This window comes from Netta rufina (assembly GCF_964035555.1).
Source record: "Netta rufina genome assembly, chromosome: 7".
Lineage (NCBI taxonomy): Eukaryota > Metazoa > Chordata > Aves > Anseriformes > Anatidae > Netta > Netta rufina.
In genome coordinates, this window is record NC_140130.1 from 14,024,700 (window position 1) to 14,048,500 (window position 23,801).

The 23,801-nt window shown below is 37.2% G+C and overlaps 1 protein-coding gene across 1 annotated transcript in view; it reads left to right on the top strand.

Annotated features, from left to right (window-relative positions):
* The window catches only part of KCNMA1 (potassium calcium-activated channel subfamily M alpha 1), a gene marked incomplete at both ends in the record, with an annotated part of 478,007 nt that overhangs the window by 301,315 nt on the left and 152,891 nt on the right, over positions 1–23,801 (top strand). Inside the window, 4 exons of the mRNA XM_084290022.1 lie at positions 6,902–6,977; positions 11,228–11,303; positions 17,570–17,740; positions 19,419–19,510. Coding sequence (XP_084146148.1) covers positions 6,902–6,977; positions 11,228–11,303; positions 17,570–17,740; positions 19,419–19,510 — 415 coding nt within the window. The remainder of the gene's footprint in view (positions 1–6,901; positions 6,978–11,227; positions 11,304–17,569; positions 17,741–19,418; positions 19,511–23,801) is intronic.

Genomic DNA, 23,801 nt, shown 5'->3' on the forward strand with positions numbered 1-23,801 from the left:
AATGAGAAAATAATCAAGTTACTGTTTCTGTTTTGTACAATCTCATTAAGGACAAATAATAGTTCGGTTGTTTTCTCCTCTTCTTCATTACAGACTTACAGTTGTAAATTTCCTTTTGGGGTTTTATAACCTATAGCAATTTCTAATCACTGCTGTATTTTTATCCAACGGAAAGCATCAATTCAGTCAAGACTGCAGAACTGTCTGACTGACAGGAAAATACCATATTTGAGCAAGTTTTAAGACTATGAAGTCAAATAAAGTTTTAAGTCATTTTTTTTTCTTTGTAAACTTCATCAAGTAAATAATTATCTGCTCTCATTTTATTTCTACTGTCACTTAGTTTATTGTCATACCACTATTCTGATCTAAAGCATTCATCTTACTGAGCTTACTAAAGACACAGAAAACAATTGCTGCAGAATATTTGAACCTCACGGAAGTGAGCAAGTATGCAGAAACATGAATCAAAGTATTCCTGTTGTATTCTGTATCTATCCCATTATTTCAACAGCATATGTTGTTTCCTCTTGCACAGCTCATTGGCTTTTGTAATATTTGAGGCTGATTTCAGTTTTTTGGCGTGATACTCTTAGTCACCTTTCAAAATTGGTCCAGGAGATTTGGGTGTGTCACTTTCTCATACTCAAATTCAGTGCATAGGTTTTAAAGGAGGTAGGCATCTCTAGAAGTCAGGTTGGTATTGTGTTTTGTTTTGCTTGTTTTTGCATATCCCAAGTTGACAACTCTGAACTTGTAGATACTTCCAAAAACATAGGTTCGTACATGTTTCTCCCTTGTTACTAGAAATATCTAATTTTCTGTTAGCTTAATGTAATCATATAATTTACCAGTTAACTTTTGGTAGTCATCTGCTCTAATAAATATATGCATTGTGCAAATTAATTTTAATTCTGAAATATAATTGCTTCTTTTATTTCCAGTAACCTCCTATGTTAGCTAGAAAACTATGTGGTAAAAGGAATAAAATAAGTTACACACATTTTAATTTTTCAGTGTTCTTTGAAAATTGCTTGTTCATTGTTAGTAGTGACAAATGTAGCTAAACAGATATTTGCACAGTAAGAAAACAATCCTGTGGAACACTTGGATGCTTATTTGAGTCATTCATTATATCTACAATTGAAATTATTGGACTAGAGGCAGAAACTATTGACTGAAATACTTTGTGTTATATTAGAAGAATCTGGTTTGACAATCATAATAGTCTTTTCTGGTCTAAAAATCTATGCATCTCATAGCTTTATCTTAGGCATTGCAGCTCAGAGAAACTGCAGGTCAGAAGCATACCTTAGTATGCATTTAGAAGCTGAAGATATGTAAACAGAAGAGACCTTTGATTTTGTGTGTATTTTTCTTCTAGTTAGAGTGATTTTTTAGGTAAACTAAATCTTTTGAAACTTTTTTTTTTCCTTTTATAAATTGCAGTGTGTAGGATTCTATCCTATTCCAATCAGATCCCATGAGAAAATTCCTATATAAAAAACTTTTCCCAAGTAAAAGGTGAGTGACATGATAGAGACAAAATGGCAATTACTTCTTGAGTGTTCTATTCAGCAGCTTGCTCAATTAACTTTACAAGTCAGGTTCCAATTAAATGTGCAAAGTTAGAATGGAATTTACTGTAATACATAAGAAATCTACCCTATTTAAATTACTATTAATATCATTTAAATGTAAAGCAGTTTTATAATTATTTCATTTTAAAAGAAATCTTTCCCACATACATAAAACCTTCCCAAATATTACTTAGGAAAGAGATATGTACACAATTGTATGAGTAGCTCACACAGCTTTTGAAAACAGGAATTTTTGTTAGTGTTTTTATTACAGAATTTTTGTTTGTAGTTTTGATTCATAAACAAATGTCATAAATTTCTGTTCCTGGTGAGTTGGTGAGCCTGAAAGAGATAATGTCATCTTAGTAGTAAATGAGTCAAATTTGGGGTAGAAACAGTGAGAGAGTATAGCATGGGTCATTGTGTTACTAGTTATTAGTTTTGTTATTAGCATGTTATTAGTTTTCAAAGCCAGGCTATTCTTTATGGACCTGTTGTTGATAAGTACTCTTGAGTGAGACTCATCAAAATCTCTTCTATTTAACTTTGCTTAATTTTCACAGAATCACAGAATTTTCTAGGTTGGAAGAGACCTCAAGATCATCGAGTCCAACCTCTGACCTAACGCTAGCAGTCCCCAATAAACCATATCTCTAAGCTCTACATCTAAACGTCTTTTGAAGACTTCCAGGGATGGTGACTCCACCACTTCCCTGGGCAGCCTGTTCCAATGCCTAACAACCCTTTCAGTAAAGAAGTTCTTCCTAACATCTAACCTAAAACTCCCCTGGCGCAACTTAAGCCCATTCCCCCTCGTCCTGTCACCAGGCACGTGGGAGAACAGGCCAACCCCCACCTCGCTACAGCCTCCCTTGAGGTACCTATAGAGAGCGATAAGGTCGCCCCTGAGCCTCCTCTTCTCCAGGCCGAACAAGCCCAGCTCCCTCAGCCGCTCCTCGTAGGACTTGTTCTCCAGGCCCCTCACCAGCTTCGTCGCCCTTCTCTGCACCCGCTCAAGCACCTCGATGTCCTTCTTGTAGCGAGGGGCCCAAAACTGAACACACTACTCGAGGTGCGGCCTCACCAGAGCCGAGTACAGGGGGACGATCACCTCCCTAGCCCTGCTGGTCACACTGTTTCTGATACAAGCCAGGATGCCGTTGGCCTTCTTGGCCACCTGAGCACACTGCTGGCTCATATTCAGCTGACTATCCACCATCACTCCCAGGTCCTTCTCTGCCTGGCAGCTCTCCAACCATTCCTCTCCCAGCCTGTAGCTCTGCTTGGGGTTACTGCGCCCCAGGTGCAGGATCTAGTGTGGATTTTGATCTAGTGTGGATTCATAGTAAGATACTTATTGAATAATTCAGGCTATTTTCAGTCTGACAACAGTTTCACTGCAACAAGGTTATTGCTGTGAGGGTTACTGTGTCATCAGCTTATGGATGCATACATGATTACAAGCGCACTTTGGCATGTCATTAATTCCAGTACCAGAATGAAGTGCTCTTCGGACTTTTCCTCTGGGAATTATTCAGTTGATTCATCATCCATTTGCTAAGTGCAGGGTGTCGTGAATAACATATTTGGGGTAGACTTGTTTCATCAGTTTTATGCTTACACTTTATCCCTAGACATCGGTTCTGTAGCTTATTTGAAGAGTAATCATGAAACTTCTGAATTACCTGCAGAGTTTCAAAATGCAGTTTGCTGCAGACGGTTGTGCAGTCCATGCTATTAAATATTTTAGAGTGTAAAACATTAACTCAAAGACAGCACCTCATCTCTTTCACAGCTTTAAAACTAATTATTCAAGACTGGGAATTCCCCTTTCTCCCTTCTTTCAGTTCAGCTAGTATTAGTGGATATTGCCAGTAACCCCCCAGTCTTCATGTGGTCTGAAGATACCCCACTGGGGAGATGTGCACATTAGTATAATTTGCCTCTAATATGTAGAGTTGTTTTGGCTGACTGATTCTGTGTTAATGGTGTTATGGGGGATAAACACTGTAGGCATAATGGATTTCATTTACAAACAGGCAATGAACTGATACTTCCAAACTCAAAACTTGAGAGCAGGATACTATAAGTACCCAGAAATAAAGTTACTCCAACCTGCCAGCTGTACTCCTACCATTGTCCAGTGCTTTTGTCTGTTTAGCTCAGATCACTTTTCAGAGCTCTTTTTTAGGCTGTTTTGGAATGTCCCGTTGTTATGCATGTTCCTGATTTTTTCTACTTTAAATAGACTTCTTCCCCACTCAAGCCTTTGACAATAAGCCTTTCAGCCTTATTTGCAAACAGTCTGCCTTTGTCACAGTGGTTTATACAAAAAATGCTACTACCAGCTGCTGCTTGTTTCTTTGTAAGCCTAGTTACAAAAATTAAATATTTCTAAAATGTTTGATCTCTGTACAAAAGATAATTATATATTATATGTGTTTTCTAGAAAATATGAAGTAGTATCATATAGTATCATGGTAATTTGACTATTAAGTTTTCAATATCATCTAGAGGGTCCTCCTTTTTCTAATGCCTTTTCATAGGCTTTATGCCTTGTTATGGCTTGATACTATGAACATAGGAAGAGATTATTATTAAATACCGTATTCTTTCTAGTGTGTTGAAACTCATTATTTGCAAGACAGGAAGTACAAAAAATCATTTAAAATGACATGGGTGTAGGAATCTAATAATAGTACCATTTGGGTCTTGAAAAGAGTAGAATTTTGTGAAAGTATTCATATACTGTGATGGTAAGGAAAACTGTCATTTTCTCTTCGTTTTTACTCACAGGTGAGCCTCACAGAGTAGGTAATACCCTGAGGTTTCTGAGAATCAAAATTTGATCCATTCTGTGTAATAATTACTTCAGCTATAAAACACAACCTCACTAGTAATGTCCGACAAAAGATATAAAGGTTACATGATGAATTTTTACAAGCCACTTCTATTTGTAGACCAAGTAAGCTGAGCTTTTAAGCCTCACCATGCGCGCACACACACACACACATTTCAAATTCTAAAGGGAATTCTTTAAAATAGTACAGGCTGTAGCAAATGCAGAACTTAATTTGTAAAGATTTTCTTCTTCTTCAGCAAAGTATACACTGAAGCTACAGTTTTTTGTTCTATTATTCAATGTTGTAGCAAGTAAAATATATCTCAAATATTTGCTGGTAGCAAAGGTTTTACTGCTAAATTTGAGTCTTCATTTTGAAATGTTGCAATGGATAGCTCATTAACTTCTCTTAAGATGCGGTGCATTTGAAATGAGGGATTTTTCTCTGACCACGCAATTATTAAAAAGTTGCTAGGGAGTGGAGTGATGCACAGTTTCAAAATGCACATAATTTTGAATTGTACCATTTGTGGGAACTACTGCAAGTGCAGCAGAGGGATATGTCTCTCTCAATGTGAGAACTATGATCTAAAATGATTATTCTCTTCTTTCAAATGGATCTGTAACTTAGAATTATTAAGTATAATTTTATTGCTTTTTTTTTTTTTTTTGCTTAGATTCCCAAATCCACTTTTTAAGTTAAGATTAATCTTCATATTTCTACATAGCCATTAATTAAAAAGAAACTATATGTTTGTGATGCACAGATAAGAGATATTTTCTACACTCGTGGCTATTTATGAACCTTACTGATGGAGTGAAAACTCAATAACCAAAGTTATTAAGCAGGTATTCTTTATTACAGCACTGGCTGTAGGTGGGGGGGGATCACTCTGCCTAGGGTTACTGGGAGTATGTTTGTGTTTATATTAGTGTGACAAATACATATTCATTTCATCTCCCCCCACCCCCAGCAGTAAGTCAAGCCTCCGAAGAATCATTAATGTAGGTTCCCGCACCTATTCACATGCATACTGGAGTCCTTGGGTGGTCATCTGGTGTACTCTGGTGGTCTTCTGATGAAGGCTACGAGTCTTCTAAATTCCTGACCCTTCCTTTGACAGACTTCAGCAGTCAAGCTAGTTCTTTCTGGTTCTTTGCATACAGTTTTTTACTCCCTTATCTTTGGGGTCGTTAACATACTAGCTAGCTAAGACCTACAAAATCAACATCCTTTATTTTGTTCCCTGTCTCGTTACCAAGAGTAAAAAATAAAATACATTTAGCAACTTTCGTAGAGTATTATGGAGAGAAAGTCTTGATTTAACACACATCTTTGCTTTTGAGGGGAACCTCTATACATTGAGAAGAGGAAGGTTGTGCCCAAATTTATTTGTTTGCCAGGATCACGCTTTCCTTAAATTTCTGGAAAGAAAAAAAGAGGTTTATAGCACTGGAAGTAGGTGAAATGTGTCAATAAAGAAGGATATATGAGATGAAGCAACCCTAAACACAACTGTAACATCCACAGTAGGATATTTCACAATTTTAATGTAACTCTTACCTGCACTGTCTACTACAAATTTTCCTCAAAGCCTTATTTTATTTTTTTTTTAAGTTGTGCTTGTGTAGACTATGCTATGTACCTTTATTAATATGCCAAAGATCTGCAGACAATTTACTACCGGTTTGTCTCTCTTAATAATTTAAGCCCTTAATCCTTTATACTATTTTCTCTTGCATACTTCCTTTCACTGGCTTTTCAGTTGCCTGAGAATTGCTTATTCAGGCAACCTGAATTCAACACAAAATGCTATTTCTTTGTTAAAAATGCTACTTTTAATAGAGTGTAATCTATTATTATGCAGAATTATATGGCAGATCTTAATTTTTAGGAAAGATTGTGTGCTCTGCCTGTTCTTCTGGTTGAATTTTTGGAAATTGGGGTGGAGATAGAGACCATTATTACAGTAAATGATTTTACGTCATTAAGATTTACCAATTTAATCAGGCATATCCACAGTCTAGCTTATCTGGGTTATCAGATCTCTTGCCCATAATCTCTTATTTTTCACTAAGCGATGTGGGAGGTTGGAGGAATGAGAAGTTTATGATGTGTTTGTGTCTTTGGCAGTCTGGAAGAGAAAGTCATGCGTACTGGAACTACAAGAAGTGTTTTTTTTTTTTTTTTTCCCCCTTAGTTTTCAGCCTATATAAGCCTCCCATGGCTTCCTACCTAAACTAAGGCTTTCTGGTAGGATACTTCAACAGTTAAAGAATTAAATTTAAAACAATTTGAAAAAGTCATGGTTAGGATCTTGGAACTGTTAAATATGGAAGAACACTTCAAAGGTATTTGACATTTTGTATGCTACCTCCGTTCATTTCACTGGTCACTGTCGTTGGAAGTGAAATGCTATTATAATATGGATTATTCTTTACTTTCTTTACTATAGTCTTTTTTTTTTCTTTAATGCAGGTTTAAGATTTTTAAGAGCCCTTAGGCTGATACAGTTTTCAGAAATATTGCAGTTTTTGAATATCCTTAAAACAAGGTAAGACATTTCCTTATGTATTGTGTATTAATGGCAGAACAGAAATGGCTTTTGTCTGTGGTCCTAGTAATATATGATTTTCTTTTGTGGGGAATAAAAATAAATAAATAAATAATACACCTACTCGTTATCTGTTCTTCAAAGCTTTTATTTTGCTTATGAATGATTTACCAGTGTAAGCATCTTTTTCCATGTTATCTGTAGAAGGTTTTATTTGGAATATCTGAATGCAGATAAACTAAAAGTTGAATGAATTACAGATTTCTTCATTGATTAGATATTATTTCTTTTCACATTATCAGTTAGTATTCGACTGCCTTGCCAAAACAGAAATAAAAGAAATCAAAATTCAAACAATGGAATACAGCTAAATTTTTTTTTTTTTTTTGAAAAATAATAAGTTTTTACACTCAGATGTCTTTATTTTGTGCTCATTGTCATTAGCATTCCTTTCAAATAGTATGTTATATTTCCCCAATTAACTTCCTGTTTTTTGCTGATTCTTTGAACCATTAATACATGATATTCATGTAGAAAAAGCATAACTTTAAAAAAAAAAAAAAAGATGATTTTGAGCAACAAAAAAGGAACCTTCCCATGCCTCACAGTAGTAGATACTTTGCCTTTCATCATTTCCTAAATTACTCCATCTGAAGTATTGAACCTAACTTCCAGCAAGTACTCAATTCCATTTTGAACTCCTATGCTCTCTCTATCAGTTGAGGTGCATGTGTGAGGATTTAATATACAAATAGCTGTCTACATTCTATGTTAATAATAGCAGAGCATGCTCTGCTAGTTGTGGGCAAAAAAACCTTTCAGATTTGTAGGCAATCATGGTACACAACTATTTCTTCATTCCTTAACCTTAAAATTATTTTCTGTGCTCTGGAACTGCCAAACTCTGTCTTCAGCTATGTGACTATAAGAAATCCAGCTGTTGTCAAGTAGAGAAAATAATAAACGTAAAAGATATAGCCCGGTAGCTTAGAATGTTACAGGTTTGGTAAAGAAAGGAAATAATTTGTCCAGGAGCACAGACTATCCAGTAAGTTTGCAACACACTGAACAACCTCAACAGAAGACATAGCAATCAACGGAAAAGTCCCAGAAACTCAGCAAGTTTTGGATAAAGGCTAAAAGTCCCTTTCAAATGTGGTAGATTTGTAAACCTCCAGATTCATAAATGAAGGGATATTGAATTAATTAAGTTCAGTTTATTCAGAGCTCACTTATTCAAGATTGACCTGTTCATTCAAAATTAACTCTTAGATTAGTTATCATCTCTGTAATTATCTTATCGGAATGCCCAAATATCTGTAAAACCCAAATGCTGACTATTTTATAAAGTTTATAAGGCAGAGCTTTCTGATGTGACTGTTTCAGTTTACTCAGCTGATAAAACCCCCAGCAGTTCATCAACAGTCAGTGTCTCAAAATACTTTTATATGTCTCTCCCTGTTCCTAGTTCTTCAGTAGAAGAATACCTTATCTGGTCTTTTTTTGTATCTTACTTAATAAGCCTGAAATGAATGTAATAACTGGGATTACTATTGATGTTCACAAAGCAGCATTTTGTAAAGTGGATGAGTCAAACTACAACAAATGGACAAAAATTCTATTTATTTTAGAATAGTTTTTAGTTACATCTGACATGTGAGTGCCTTCTTTTTTATTTATTTTACATGGATTTGACTTGCAGAAAGAAAAAAAAAGTTTGTTACTACGACTGCTAAATTCAAATGAGAAATATTTTTTTTTCAGCATATTCTAAACTACCACCATAAATAAAAGCTATTTAGCAGAGGTGATCTGAGATAAGTGAACATGCTGTTACAGTACAAGAATACTATTTTCTTGGCCTATTTCTATTTCCACATTATTAATCTTTCAGGGAAGCAAAAAAGCACTTTTTGCAAATGGTCAATCAGTAGTTTTGCAAGAGATAGAGCATTTAATCTATTGCCCTCATTATTATTATTATTATTACTTTTTGCTTAAATAAAATTTACTTACCTAAAATTGAGCAGTTTCAATTACAGTAGCCATTAAATCTTATTGTTACCTTAAACTCTTATTTTGTATAGCATACTTTTGACCAGTTACTGCAACATTGTTTTGCTGAGTTAAAAAAATAAATAAATAAAATTCTCAAATTATGCTCAGTTTTTTTGTTTTTTGTTTTAAAAAGGAAGAAAAATAATTTTCACCTTTTCTTGCAATCCATTTCTAATTTTCAATGAATTTTTCAACATCATAAATGATATTACAGGAAAAGAAACTGAACATGTATATAAAATTATGAAAAAATAATAATAATAATTAAGATAGTTCTTTGTTTAAGGTGAGATGTATTCATATGAAAAATATGGAAAGGATTAATCTAAAGGTATTTTAGTGTATTAATAAAAGGTATTAATAAAAAATAACTGCTGACAGGACAAGAAAGTCATAGGGTATGAAGGGCACTGCTATGTTTTTAATATTTGGTGCAATTAGAGAAGCAGCTCTGTCCCCCTTGTCCTATTTCCTTCATTAAATAAAAGATTTTACTTTAAATGCAAATTACTACTGGTTACTGATGGGGATATGAGGATTAAAGGAACACATCTCAGTCACTCAGTACACAAGAAAGGCCATGTGAAATACTAGAGTCCAAAGGAAGAAGTTAAACACTGCAAAAACAGAGGCAGTGAGAAGGCTAGCAAAATAGTGATAATTATGAGAATATATTAAAAATTATCAATTATATTTAAAAAGAATCTATACGAAAAAAGCAAAGCTTGACAGTGGCCTATTAAGAGACAGTACTCTGCCTATGATCTATTTGTTTCCCTAGTTTGAAATAAAGCGAATCTTACTCATATTTTTTTTTTTAGTTCCCATGTTTATGAAATATAATGAATTGTCTGTTGTTGAGTTGAAATTTTCTCTCCTCCACTTCACTGTTTTCTAATATTTTTCAACAAAACTACAGGGACTTAGGACTCACAGTTAAGGGATTTTGCACAGATGTTGGAAAGAGCTTAAAGAGCAGGAAAATGTTTGTGACTAATCCTTCATCTATATTTAGACTGTGGTAGAAACAGGAGTATTTCATAGAGGACAGAAAAGGTGCAATTTTTAATAAACTTGCAAAATTGTTACAGACAAATTATGTTAATAGTTATCTTCAATGACTGCTAGCATTTACTTGTATTACAGTAATATGTGGAGACCAGCTGACGCATTATTACATCAGGAGTTTCTCTATTTATCATTTTGTTTAAATGTTTTTGTGCATGAACATCAATTAATTGCAAAACTGAAGTTATAACATCAGAGTTTTGAGTACAATAATCATTACAGCAACTGTGCATCTTTCCTAGTCCCTACAGATGCCCATTTCATCAACTGTAATTCTTAAAAGAAATCTCCAGTGGAGCTAATGTCTGCCTTATTTCCCAGGTTCATTTCTCACCTTTGTTTAGAAATTAATGCATGGTAGTAATACACATTGATAGTGAGTTTTTCCCTATTTTTCTTCTTTTGGAACATATTGCTTTGGGGAAAATAGGGATTTTTCTGAGGCTTCGCTCTTTCTTAGATGTGTTTCCAAAACCAAAGGACAGCTGCTTTCAATACAATTTCATGAATGGTTAAGATCATTTAGACATAATAATACATGAACTTCAGTTCATTGAATATTTATTGAACATCCTTCCTAGCTTTTCAAATCATAGTGATTTTTGTAAAAACAGAGGGACCAAGCTTTACCTAAACCTCATCCAGAGGCTGTTAAGTATGGCATTTTCCTGCTGAACTCAGAGTGAGGTACTTGCTTCAAAATCAATTCTGACTACAGTAGGGCATATAGTACTTAGTGAGACTAAAAAGAGTTTGTTTCATTTCTCTGGAAGGTTTCTTTTTTTATTTATCTTGTTAGGAGTCCAGATGTAGCTAAGGTTTCTGTTCATCCTTCTGCTCTCAGATCCATTTGAACTTTTGTAGTTTGTTTCCTTTTCAATCCATTTGTTAGCTCTTTCAAACCATCTAAATTACACAAATGCGATCACTGCAAAGTCAAAAATAATACATGTTTCGCATAAGCCATTGATTAAGGTTTTTTTAGGGAGCTTGGTTCTGTTCAGAAATCATCATGAGAATCTTTCAGTGTCTAGAATATACAGTTTTATGCAAGTACATAGTAAAAACGAATGATAAATATCAGTATACATTACTTTTTTTTTTTTTTTTTTTACCCTCCACAGTAATTCCATCAAGCTTGTGAATCTGTGCTCTATATTTATCAGCACATGGCTGACAGCAGCTGGGTTCATACATTTGGTAAGTATGTTTGAAAATATTTCTTCGGCTTTTTTCATGGATCACCTGCTATTTGAATTACTCTATTACTTGAAATTTTCTTGCTCTGATTAACCCCTTGGTACATCTACTGAGTACAATTAAAAAACAAACAAACAAACAAAAAGACATCACAGTTTCCAATTGTTAAGACTTTTACTCAAAATTTGTTCTGAATAGTAAGTAATACGTCATTAACATTTTATTTGGGTTCAGCAGTAGTTAAGTATGAGGCTTGAACTGATGCAACTTCTTGAACGATTGCAATTTACCAGTAGGTGGCAATGTTTCCTAAGTAACTACCTGAAAGTGCTTCCTGGAAGGGGTTGGTAGAGTCTGAATTGAGTGAGGTCCTGGTAAATCAATGGTTGTACCAGGAAAATTAAAATAAAATAAAATAAAATAATCTGTATTTCCACCAGAAGTAACAGGATTGCTAACATTCGGGATAGCATGCCTTCTGCTTTGATCTTAAATTTCATTTTTTTAGATGTATCCTTCACTAAATACAGATTTTTTTTTTCATACATTTTTATCCTGCTCTTAAAAATGCCTGGAAAATGTAAGATACTTAGTATAGAATTATGTATGTTTTCATAAATTTTAATATTATTTTATATGAAAGATATATGTCAATTGTATTCATTTAAAACCATAAGCTTTTCCTAAATTATTAAATCAATATAATTAAATATGTTTAAGTATTTGAAGTATTTGTCCACTAAGGACAAAGGATGTGGACTAGAGGACTTGTCCTCTAAGACCAACTTAGAATCAGGAAAATTTTGAGGTGCTAGTAGTAATAAGTTATTCTGGAATGGTTTTGGAGTAATATTATAATTTGATGATAATCAGGTTAATCTACAGTAATTTAATTGACTTTACTTGAATTACCTTGTGATATGTTGTGGTGGTTTTGCCGTGCTGGGCAGCTAAACCCCACAACCGCTCTCTCATTCCCCCTCTTTTTAGATGAGGAGGGGGAGAAGTAAAGCAAAGAACAACTCATGGGTTGAGATAAGGATAATTTAATTAAATAAAATAAATTAATTGTTTAATAATTAAACAAGTAATAATAATAATTAAATAAATAGTATTATGAACTAAACAATTTAACTAAAGGGAAATAAAAAGGGAAAGGGGAAAAGGGAAAATAAAAAAAAAGGGGGGGAGGAAAACAAACAAATAAAACAAATGAAGGCTATGTGGAAGTGCGGAGGAAAGAAATTACTCTCTACTTCCCACAAATGAGCGATGATTGACCACGTCCTTGAAGAAGGGCCTCAACACATGTAGCCGGTGTTCGGGAGGAGGACCGACATTTTCACGAGAGCCCACCCCTCCCCTCTTCTTCCTGTTTCCACCTTTTATTGCTGAGTGTGACATCACATGGTATGGAATATCCCTTCGGTTGGTTTAGGTCAGCTGCCCTAGTGATGTTTCTCTTCTCACTTTTTGCCCACCCCCTAGGAGGGTTAGAGAGAGGCCCAATGCTGTGCCAGCACTGCTCAGCAGTAGACACAACACTGGTGTGATAACACTGTTGTTCCAGCTACAAGTGCAGAGTACTGCACTGTATGGGCTGCTGCCAGGAAAGTTAACATTCCAGCCAGACCCAGTACATATGTTCACCTATATAACGTGAAATTCAGTTGTTTATCTTCTAGTTATCCCAGAATTCATTTAGAATAGAATAAAATAGTTTAGTTGGAAGAGACTTAGAAACATCAAGTCAAGCTCCCTGGACACTTCAGAGCTAACCAAAAGTTAAAACATATTATTAAGGACATTATCTAAATGCCACTTGAACATTGACAGGCATGGGGCATCAACTGTCTTGCTAGGAAGCCTATGTTTGGGTGTGTTTGATCACCCTCATTGTAAATAAATTCTTCTAGTGTGTAGCCTGAAAATTCCCCTGGCACAGCTTTGTGCCATTCACAAATGTCCTGTCAATGGTTACCAGGGAGACATGTTTAGCATTCAATTTTCACTCTTAGGAAGTTTCAGATGTTTTGTTATGTGTTGTGTGTGTGTGTGTGTGTATATATATATATATATTTAAACACCTCTGCTGTAGGAATTCTCAAACTCCAAGCATCCTACTGTGGAACAACTTTTAATAGAAATTATAGAGGGTATACTCCTTTCCCATTGATAAATTTATAACTTAACTTACCTTTGTCACATACAATAGCTTTCCAATAATGATTAGTAAAAATGGTTGTGTAGTAGTGCATCATGAAACTCAGCATATCACTAATGCTATTAATAACTGCATGTTTCAAAACAAAAACATTAAGCAGTATGAATGCATTAGAAGTAACATAGACTGGAAAATATCTGAACAAACTGGTATGAAATGAACCCTATTGTTCTTTTTAAATAAATAATTTATACCTGTATTATTTAGTAGTGATTGGGAAAAAACATGTTGTCCCTAAACAGTATTAGTGACAAGACTACACATATTGACAGAAGAACTATAAGGCTATAATAAGGGCAGGCTTAGGTTCTCTGTTTCTTCAAAATAAATCACAGGAAAGCATTCAGAGTTTATATTACATGGCCACTTGCCGAGGCGATTGGCTCCAGGGCAGACGCGTTCTGCAGCGGAGCGGGGGATCGGACAGGCAGGGCTAATTTTGCTGGCACTCAAGGGAGCCGCCAGGACCTGGCAGCCCTTGCGAGGGAGGTGAACGAGGTGAGAAGGAGGCGTAGGCGGAGCCAGCAGCGCCCCCTCCCCGGCTGTTCGAAAGCTGCCCCTAGGGAGCGCGAGCGACCAGGAGCGTGGCAGTTAACAGGACGGGGAAACAGGGCATGGTGTGGCAGTTCGCGCAGGCAGGGCAAGCAGGAAGGGCAGTGCGTTCCCCCCCGCCCATACGAACACCTCCTCTAACGGCGGTCTACTGCTAGCTCAGCTGCAATGGTGTACACCAGGCACAGTGCGCTCTCCAGGAAGCCTGTACACACCCAGACCGACTGCCCGCTCAAAACTGCGGCAGTTCAGGTCTCCGGGTGCAGGCAGTGCCTGAGCCTGTTGCTACCACCTGCGGGGGGAAAAGAGACTGTGTGCATGAGGTGCAAGCAGGTGGACAACCTGGTCCACCTCGTGGCAGAACTCAAGGAGGAGGTCGAGAGGTTGAGGGATATCAGGGAGTGTGAGCGGGAGATAGACTTGTGGAGCGACTCCCTGTGCGGCCTGAAGGACAGGTGCCGGGGTGAGACACCCCAAATGGGGGTGGACCCCCTGCCCTGCTGCTGTTGGGCAGAGGGAGGGGACCTAGGAGTTGAGGAGGAATGGAAACAGGTCCCTGCTCAACATTGCAGGCGATGCCCTCCCCCACCAGCCCCATCTTCACAGATGCCCTTACGCAACAGGTTTGAGGCCCTGGAGCTTGAGAGACTGGCAGCTGAGGAAGACGTAGAAAGTCTACCCAGGAGGATGCCTAGGGCGAGGAAGTTGACTCCACGCCTCAGGACTGCCTCCACCAGGACAGAAAGAAGGGTGATTGTTGTGGGCGACTCCCTTCTCAGGGGAACAGAGGGATCTATTTGTCGGCCTGACCCTACCTGTAGGGAAGTCTGTTGCCTTCCTGGGGCCAGGGTCAGGGACATTGCCAGAAAGCTTCCCAACCTGCTTCACCCCTCTGACTATTATCCTCTTTTAACAGTCCAGGCTGGCAGTGATGACATGGAAGAGAGAAGCCTGCAGAACATCAAACAGGACTTTAGGGGACTGGGACGGTTAGTGGATGGAGCGGGAGTACAGGTGGTGTTTTCGTCCATCCCTACGGTGGCAGGGAGTGGGCATGGAAAGCCCACCTGATAAACACGTGGCTCAGAGGCTGGTGCCAACACAGAAATTTGACCTTCTCTTCACAAACAGAGAAGGACCGGTGGGAGATGTGGTGGTTGGAAACTGTCTTGGGCAGAGTGACCATGAAATGGTAGAGTTCTCCATTCTCGGAGAAGCCAGGAAGGGGACCAGTAAAACTGCTGTATTGGACTTCTGGAGGGTCGACTTTGAACTGTTCAGGACACTGATAGGTAGAGTCCCTTGGGAGGAGGTTTTGAAGGGCAGAGGAGTCCAGGAAGGCTGGGCGCTCTTCAAGAAGGAAATCTTAATGGCACAGGAGCGGTCTGTCCCCACGTGCCCAAAGACGAGCCGGCGTGGAAGAAGACCGGCCTGGCTCAACAGAGAATTGTAGCTTGAGCTTAGCAGGAAAAAGAGAGTTTACAATCTTTGGAAAAGTGGGCAGGCCACTCGGGAGGACTATAAGGATGTTGCGAGGCAGTGCAGGGACAAAATTAGAAAGGCCAAAGCTCATCTGGAGCTCAATCTGGCGACTGTCATCAAAGACAACAAAAAAATGTTTTTACAAATACATGAATGCAAAATGGAGGACTAAGGAGAATCTCCATCCTTTACTGGATGCAGGGGGGAACTTAGTTACAAAAGATGAGGAAAAGGCGGAGGTGCTTAATGCCTTCTTTGCCTCAGTCTTTAGCGGCAATACCGGTTGCTCTCTGGACACCCAGTACCCTGAACTGGTGGAGGGGGGTGGGGAGCAGAATGTGGCCCTCACTATCCATGAAGAAATGGTTGGTGACCTGCTACGGCACTTGGATGAATGCAAGTTGATGGGGCCAGATGGGATCCACCCGAGGATACTGAGAGAACTGGTGGAGGAGCTGGCCAAGCCGCTTACCATCATTTATCGGCAGTCCTGGCTATTGGGGGAGGTCCCAGTCGACTGGCGGCTAGCAAATGTGACGCCCATCTACAAGAAGGGCCAGAGGGCAGACCCAGGAAACTGTAGGCCTGTCAGTTTGACCTCAGTGCCAGGGAAAGTCATGGAGCAGATTATCTTGAGTATCATCACGCAGCACTTACAGGGCAAGCAGGCAATCAGGCCCAGTCAGCATGGGTTTACGAAAGGCAGGTCCTGCTTGACGAACCTGATCTCCTTCTATGACAAAGTGATGCGCTGGGTGGACGAGGGAAAGGCTGTGGATGTGGTCTACCTTGACTTCAGCAAGGCTTTTGACACCATCTCCCACAGCATTCTCCTCAAGAAACTGGCTGATCTTGGCTTGGACTGGCGCACGCTTCGTTGGGTTAGAAACTGGCTGGACAGCCGGGCCCAAAGAGTCGTGGTGAATGGAGTCAAATCCAGCTGGAGGCCAGTCACTAGTGGTGTTCCCTAGGGCTTGGTACTGGGGCCGGTCCTCTTTAATATCTTTATCGATGATCTGGATGAGAGGATTGAGTGCACCCTCAGTAAGTTTGCAGATGACACCAAGTTAGGTGCGTGTGTCGATCTGCTCAAGGGTAGGAAGGCTCTGCAGGAGGATCTGGATAGGCTGGACCGATGGGCTGAGGTCAACTGTATGAAGTTTAACAAGGCCAAGTGCCGGGTCCTGCACCTGGGGCGCAGTAACCCCAAGCAGAGCTACAGGCTGGGAGATGAGTGGTTGGAAAGCTGCCAGGCAGAGAAGGACCTGGGAGTGATGGTGGATAGTCAGCTGAATATGAGCCAGCAGTGTGCTCAGGTGGCCAAGAAGGCCAACGGCATCCTGGCTTGCATAAGAAGCAGCGTGGCCAGCAGGGCTAGGGAGGTGATCGTCCCCCTGTACTCAGCTCTGGTGAGGCCGCACCTCGAGTAGTGTGTTCAGTTTTGGGCCCATCGCTACAAGAAGGACATGGTGGTGCTCGAGAGAGTCCAGAGAAGGGCGACGAAGCTGGTGAGAGGTCTGGAGAACAAGTCTTACAAGGAGCGGCTGAGGGAGCTGGGCTTGTTCAGCCTGGAGAAGAGGAGGCTCAAGGGCGACCTTATCGCTCTCTACAGGTACCTTTAAAGGAGGCTGTAGAGAGGTGGGGGTTGGCCTGTTCTCCCACGTGCCTGGTGACAGGATGAGGGGGAAGGGGCTAAATTGTGCCAGGGATGTTTTAGGTTGGATATTAGGAAGAACTTCTTTACTGAGAGGGTTGTGAATGGGCTGCCCAGGGAAGTGGTGGAGTCACCATCCCTGGAGGTCTTGAAAAGACATTTCGATGTAGAGCTTAGCAATATGGTTTAGTGGAGGACTTGTTAGTGTTAGGTCAGAGGTTGGACTCGATGATCTTGAGGTCTCTTCCAACCTAGATAATTCTGTGATGCTGATATATATATATATCTTTATCAGTAGAGTTGATTTTTGTTACTTCTTTAGTTATTAATAATATATTTTCTTGTACATTTTAGGTGGAGAACTCAGGGGATCCATGGGAAAATTTCCAAAATAATCAACAGCTAACATATTGGGAATGTGTTTATTTACTGATGGTTACAATGTCCACTGTTGGTTATGGAGATGTTTATGCAAAAACAACCCTTGGTCGCCTTTTCATGGTCTTCTTCATCCTTGGAGGATTGGTAAAATAATAATTTTATTACTTATTATTTATTCCTTCTACATTAAAACTTGACCTTTTATATCTCAGTGCTATAATTGAAGAAATAATAATATATGGCTTAGTAAATTAAAATTAATTATTGAACTCTTAAATAAGTTTGACGCACACCATATTTTATTTTGTAGATTAATATTTGGCAGAGCTTGTCAGGTAGTGGAGTCAGGATTGTTATTGTCCCACTTAAATGCATAATGCATGTGAATACATGAAGTGCTTTAGCCTTTCCACTTATAAACTTATTCCTAGTTTTTTACTTTCCAGTGACCGAGTGTAGGGCATTTTTTGAGGATGCTGTTGTTACTTAGAGACACTTTGCGGTTTCAGAAGTCTACCCACCCTTCTGTGTTCCTTCCCAGAATTCCAACAAACACTGTGGCTTTGGACTGCCTTAAAGAGCGGCTTGCCGGATCCTGGTGGCAAACCACATTCTCTTTAATTTCAAACATCCTTTCATGTCATGTAGTACAATTTTAACTCACAGTTTATCACACAAACCATGGCCATAACCAGAATCCTTTTATATCAGCAAATTCTGGTGTTCTTTGTCCTGTACATACATAGCAACAAAGTTGCTACTTGTGTCAACTTTTCTATTATATATCAATATTAATAATATTATGGGGCCTGTTGCAATGTTTCTCTCTAAAACAGCAAGGTTTATTCACACAGTGCAAGGTAAGTTCTTTACAGATGACTAACAACATATGTTAATTGACATACATACACGTGTATTGTTATTTTATTCTTATATATTGATTTCACATATACATACATCTTACAAAGGTGATATGTATATAACTGATGTTATGAATGCCATATATGTCAGACGCACACACACACGTATATATATATATATATATATATGCATTCCCATCTATGTTTATTGACATGAAGAGAGAGACCATGCTAACTGGCAGTAGCTCTTCGAAGTATCCAGCCACAAGGAAGATGTTTGTTGGACAAAACATGGCAGAATATTTTTTTTTTCTCCTTAAACCCTTTATTAATTATTATTTTTTTTTTCCTATCACATGTTATTCCAATCCTTTTAAAAAACATAAACTTTTGTGTTTTTTTTTTCCCCCTTTTTTTTTTTTTTTTTTTGAGGGTGGTGGTGGTGACTGTTTTGTTTCTCAGCAGGGGCATTGACCCTCACTACATCTTTTTGTGTTTGTTTAAATCCTAATCACAGGGGAACAAGTCTGTCTTTTAAAATAGAAATGCAACCATTATGGTACTACTTGGTTTTGGTTTTGGTTTTTGCAGTGGAGATGGATAGTTTTTTTCCCCTCCCCTTTACAGGAAGAATTAAACATAACTGTACTTTATGATTAATTGCAGTTTGAATTCATTTTGTTCTTGTTTTGTTTTGTGAGCCCATTTTCCCTCTTTTTACCATTTTCTTAATTTATAAAGTATGCACCTTCTCCAAGACCAACTTTTACATTGAACCCTCATGTTTTGTTTGATAAGAACTTTTACTTTTTTAAAATTTTCTTTTTTAAACACCTTCCCAGATCTAATTCTTTCGCATTTTCAGATCTTAAAGATATATATATCTTCTGAAAATATTCATCATCCCCCTTTCTTTGGCCTCTCTTTTTAGTCTTTTCTTCTGTCTCCTATCTTCTTCTTAGGCCATGTTTGCCAGCTACGTCCCTGAAATCATAGAGTTAATAGGAAACCGCAAGAAATATGGTGGTTCCTATAGTGCGGTTAGTGGAAGAAAGTAAGTATCCCAAGAGGCTCTGCTGCCTCTGCTGCAGTAGAACACTCTCTGCATGCCATTTTCTTTTTTTTTTTTTTTTTTTTTGTTTTTGTTTTGTTTTGTTTTGTTTTGTTTCATGCATGTAGGCAATGTTTGCTCGCTACGTGCCAGAAATTGCTGCTCTCATCCTTAATCGGAAGAAATACGGCGGGACTTTTAACTCAACTCGAGGCAGAAAGTAAGTCAAAAAAAAACAGGTGTGGTTGTGTGACTTTGAACAGCCCCTGAAGGTGGTAATAGCTGACTTACAGCTTAAAAGGCTGTATTCTTTGATATCAGATGTTACCACTGGAGAATTGTCACACTACAGAGACCTGGGCTATGCTGTGGTACAAGTCACAACATTTTGGCCCTTCTTCAAGAAAACCTGGATACCACTCAGACTACAAAACTCCAGTTTGCTGTTGTATAAAATAAGACATTTATGTTGATCAGGTTATTCCATAACTCTGTCAGGCAATTAATAGTGCTGTTTGAATAAGAAAAACCTTCAGTAGGAAATCTTTCAATATGAAAAATGTTGAAACAGATTCAGATTTCATGCACCAACTATCAACTGTAAATGGATATTGCACAAAATCATAGTTTTAGGATCTATGACGAGGGGTTTTTAAAGTGATCTCTTCCACTAACCTTGTAAAGTCTATCTTAAGAAGAGAAAGTAGTAGCTTTAGGATCAGTGAAGTATGATAATAATTTTGTCTTCTAGTAACAGCTACCTTTATTAGACCACATTAGCTCATTTCGTTTCTTTTGAAAGCCTGTTTCTTTACCAAGTTAAAACTAGCTTATTATGGCATTCCCAGCATCTAGACCTGATGGCGTATAGCCTTTAATGAACTAGATGTACTTATAGATATATTATTTTCTTCTTTATATCACCATTAACGTTGCCATCCTCTGTGTCATTACATATCATTATGAAATTCACTTTTCACTATAAAAAAATACATCTGCCCTGAACAACAAGTTATATGAAATTGCTTCCATAGAGCAATAGGAAAGATCTCCAAGAAACATATCTAATTAATTGTCCCTCTCTGTACTTCAAGCAGAAGTTTCACCTTGTTCCTTTCAAATTATCACCCATGCATCATTTCATAGATGTGCATTATGGTAAATTCTTTCTCCTCTTTGTGGAGCAGAAAGACTGCAAATGCCCCATAGAACTAATTCAAGAGTACTGATTTACATCGCCAGGTAGATCAATCCTTTTTTTGTCGTTGGTGGTGTTAGTTATATCTTATAGTAATGTTTAATGAATAATAAGCATATAAATGACAACTTCAATAATTCTATTTTTAAGCTACCCTCAAATGTCTAAAGTGTTGTGTTTTTTTTTTTTTGTTTTGTTTTTTGTTTTGTTCTGTTTTGCTTTGTTTTTTCTTTTCTGGCCAACACTAATGTTGGAAACTTGCACTGTATTTCTGAAAGAAGTGTCACTAATTTCCCAGAATGTTTATTTGTAACAGAGGCCTACTCAGCTTCATACTTGTATTCATACCTGTTTTCTCAAGAGAGGTTTTCTAAATGGAGAATTGACGTTTTTGGTTTTGAAGCTACAAAAGAGTTATGGCAGATGTAAATGTGGCTTTAAAACTATTTTGCATACAGAGTTGTAGTCTCCCCCCTTCTACATTGTCACTAGTACCTAGCATTGCTCAGATGTCTCTGAACTTGGACTTGATCTTCAGTCAGAACCCCATATCCTGAAAACCTCAACTCTAGATCAAAGACTTCCTGATAGCTTTGGGGCATTCTTCATTTTAATTTCTCACCTTTTCTTTTTGTCTTTATATGCACTATCTGTTTGTTTTTAGCTCACTGTCATTAGTGCTTTCTCTGCTGACCTCTACTGCCCATATAACTTGCCGATTGGAACTCATCTCTGTCATCAACATACTAAATGTTCAATTTACTTTATGCATTGTTTTCTGGTTCAAATGTTAATTACTAAGTAGTTAAAAGAAGTCTTTTGCTCATGTGGGTCTTTCATCAGAGAATCTAAGCTTGGGAACTGCACAGTAAAAAGCTATTAACAATCCCTGTTTGATGTTGCTTTTGCAGTCAGTAGAACAAGATTGATGAAATGTTATGTTTGGCCAAAATTTAAGTTTTCATTTAGAACTCAGTGATGAGAGAATGGATTGTCAGAACCAATAAGTTTTCCTTTGCTTGGGATATGGACATGTGGTAGTAATTAGCAATATAAGGTCTTTAGTTGAACAACCAAGCATAGATTCTGGCAGCAAACATAATGAGAAACTACAGTTGTTCTATTTCTAGTGTCAGAAAATTTTCAGATAAAATTAAACGCATGTAGAAAATGAAAGCAGCTGAATTTTGTTGAAAGAGATCGTTTCAACTCTTAAAATAGCAAAAGTGTGCACTTTTAATTCTTTATCCAAAATAGATAAGTACATGGAATCTGTAGTATTTATATATATAATGTGTCCTCATGAATTATGTCTGTGGAATAACATGCTTCCATATGAGTACTAAAAATCTAGATGGGTAGTTAAAATTAACATATGATTTCATATCTTTTAAGGATTGCACTATATGCTTTATTATTACAAGGACAGTCTTACTAAAGAATTGTAGCTGTTGAACTGGGAGATGGAATGTATGCATAAAAAGTTCTACAGGCTCCACTTCCTAAAGGGAGAAAAAAAAAAAAAAAAGAAAACACCAGCAATTTTAATCTCACATTTCATTTTATTTTTCAGCCAGTAAGGTCCCCAAAGGTCTCATAAACTAGGAATAATTTCCCACAATAAAGATACATACTTCTCTCTCTGTATGCAGTTATCACTGGTTAAATCTACTACTAGATAGCTTTGTTAGAAATTTCCACAGGGATTTTTTTTATTTATTTTATTTTTAATATGATTTACAATCTCTGCTTAATAATATATTCCTGTAATGAGACTTCTAAGGTCTCACAGAATGTAAAGTAGGAATATTATTACAGCCTTTGACTGAAGTCTCATCTGTTAAAACAGCAACAGTACTTGCTGTTGCATATAAAGCAAAATGCACACCAGCATATCTATACAAAATGTGACTAAGATCAAACATACACATTTGATGACAGGTGTCATTTGATAATTAATTGTCACAATTGCAACCAAGTGGGGAAAAAAAAGAAAAAAGAAAAAAAGAAAGAAAACAAACAAACAAACAAAAGTTACCCAAAAGGATAATAATCCTTGTCTTGAATTTCAGATTTGTAAACAGTGAGATCTGATAGGTAATGAGATTTGTGTTAAACAGCTGCTTTGCTACTGTGCACAGATAAGTTCATCAGAACACTCTCTAAAGTTTTAGTCAGTAGATAAAAAAAAGGGCTTTCTAAGTTTAGTTAGTTTACTTTTACGCAAAACAATTTTTTCATGCTAGAATCACCACTAAATACAAATGACATGGAGAAGACCATCGATATTAAAATAAATATAAATCTAAGATATCTAAGATGTAACTGTAAAATAAAATTCAGACGTAAGAAGCAATCAGAACTTGAAAAATATTGTTTTTAAATGTTCGTAAGAGCTATCTTATGATAACAATAGAGTAACCTCCTTAATTTTCTAGTTTTCTACGTAGTTTCTGTTATATCACGTGAGCCACTACTGCTCACATCAGTCAGTACTGCTGTTTCTACTTCCTGTCTTTCCATCCATTTCTGTGGATTAATTCTGTAGTATATGATTTTACATTTTGTGGAAATAATTTTTGCAAAGCAGATAATGCATATTATATTCTATATATATTATCCAATGTTTTACTGATATAATAAAATACTTTAAGTATTATAGAAAAATACTATTTATTGTAATAGACTGGTAACTACCTGACAGAATTTTTGTGAGACTTATATGAGTCACGTTTATGCTTTCTGAAGATGATGAATGCTTTTGAAATACACAGTAGACAAAAATTTATAATGAAAGTTAAACTCTAATTAATTGTTTCATCACTAAGCATAATGTCATCACAGTGAAAAATATCTGCAATATTCTATAGGACATAGAGTCTTATTAACATAGACTTACATAAAATCTGCTTAATGCAGAAGGTGAGAAAATAAAGTAAATGTTCAGTAAATTAGTGAAAAACTATTATTATTAATAACTAGTGTTTTTAATAGACAAAATACTGGAGATAAAAGCTAGATTTAACAAGTTATGGGGTGGAGAAGGAAAAGATATGATCTATTTATTACAATATTATAAAAGTTCTACAAAGGTCT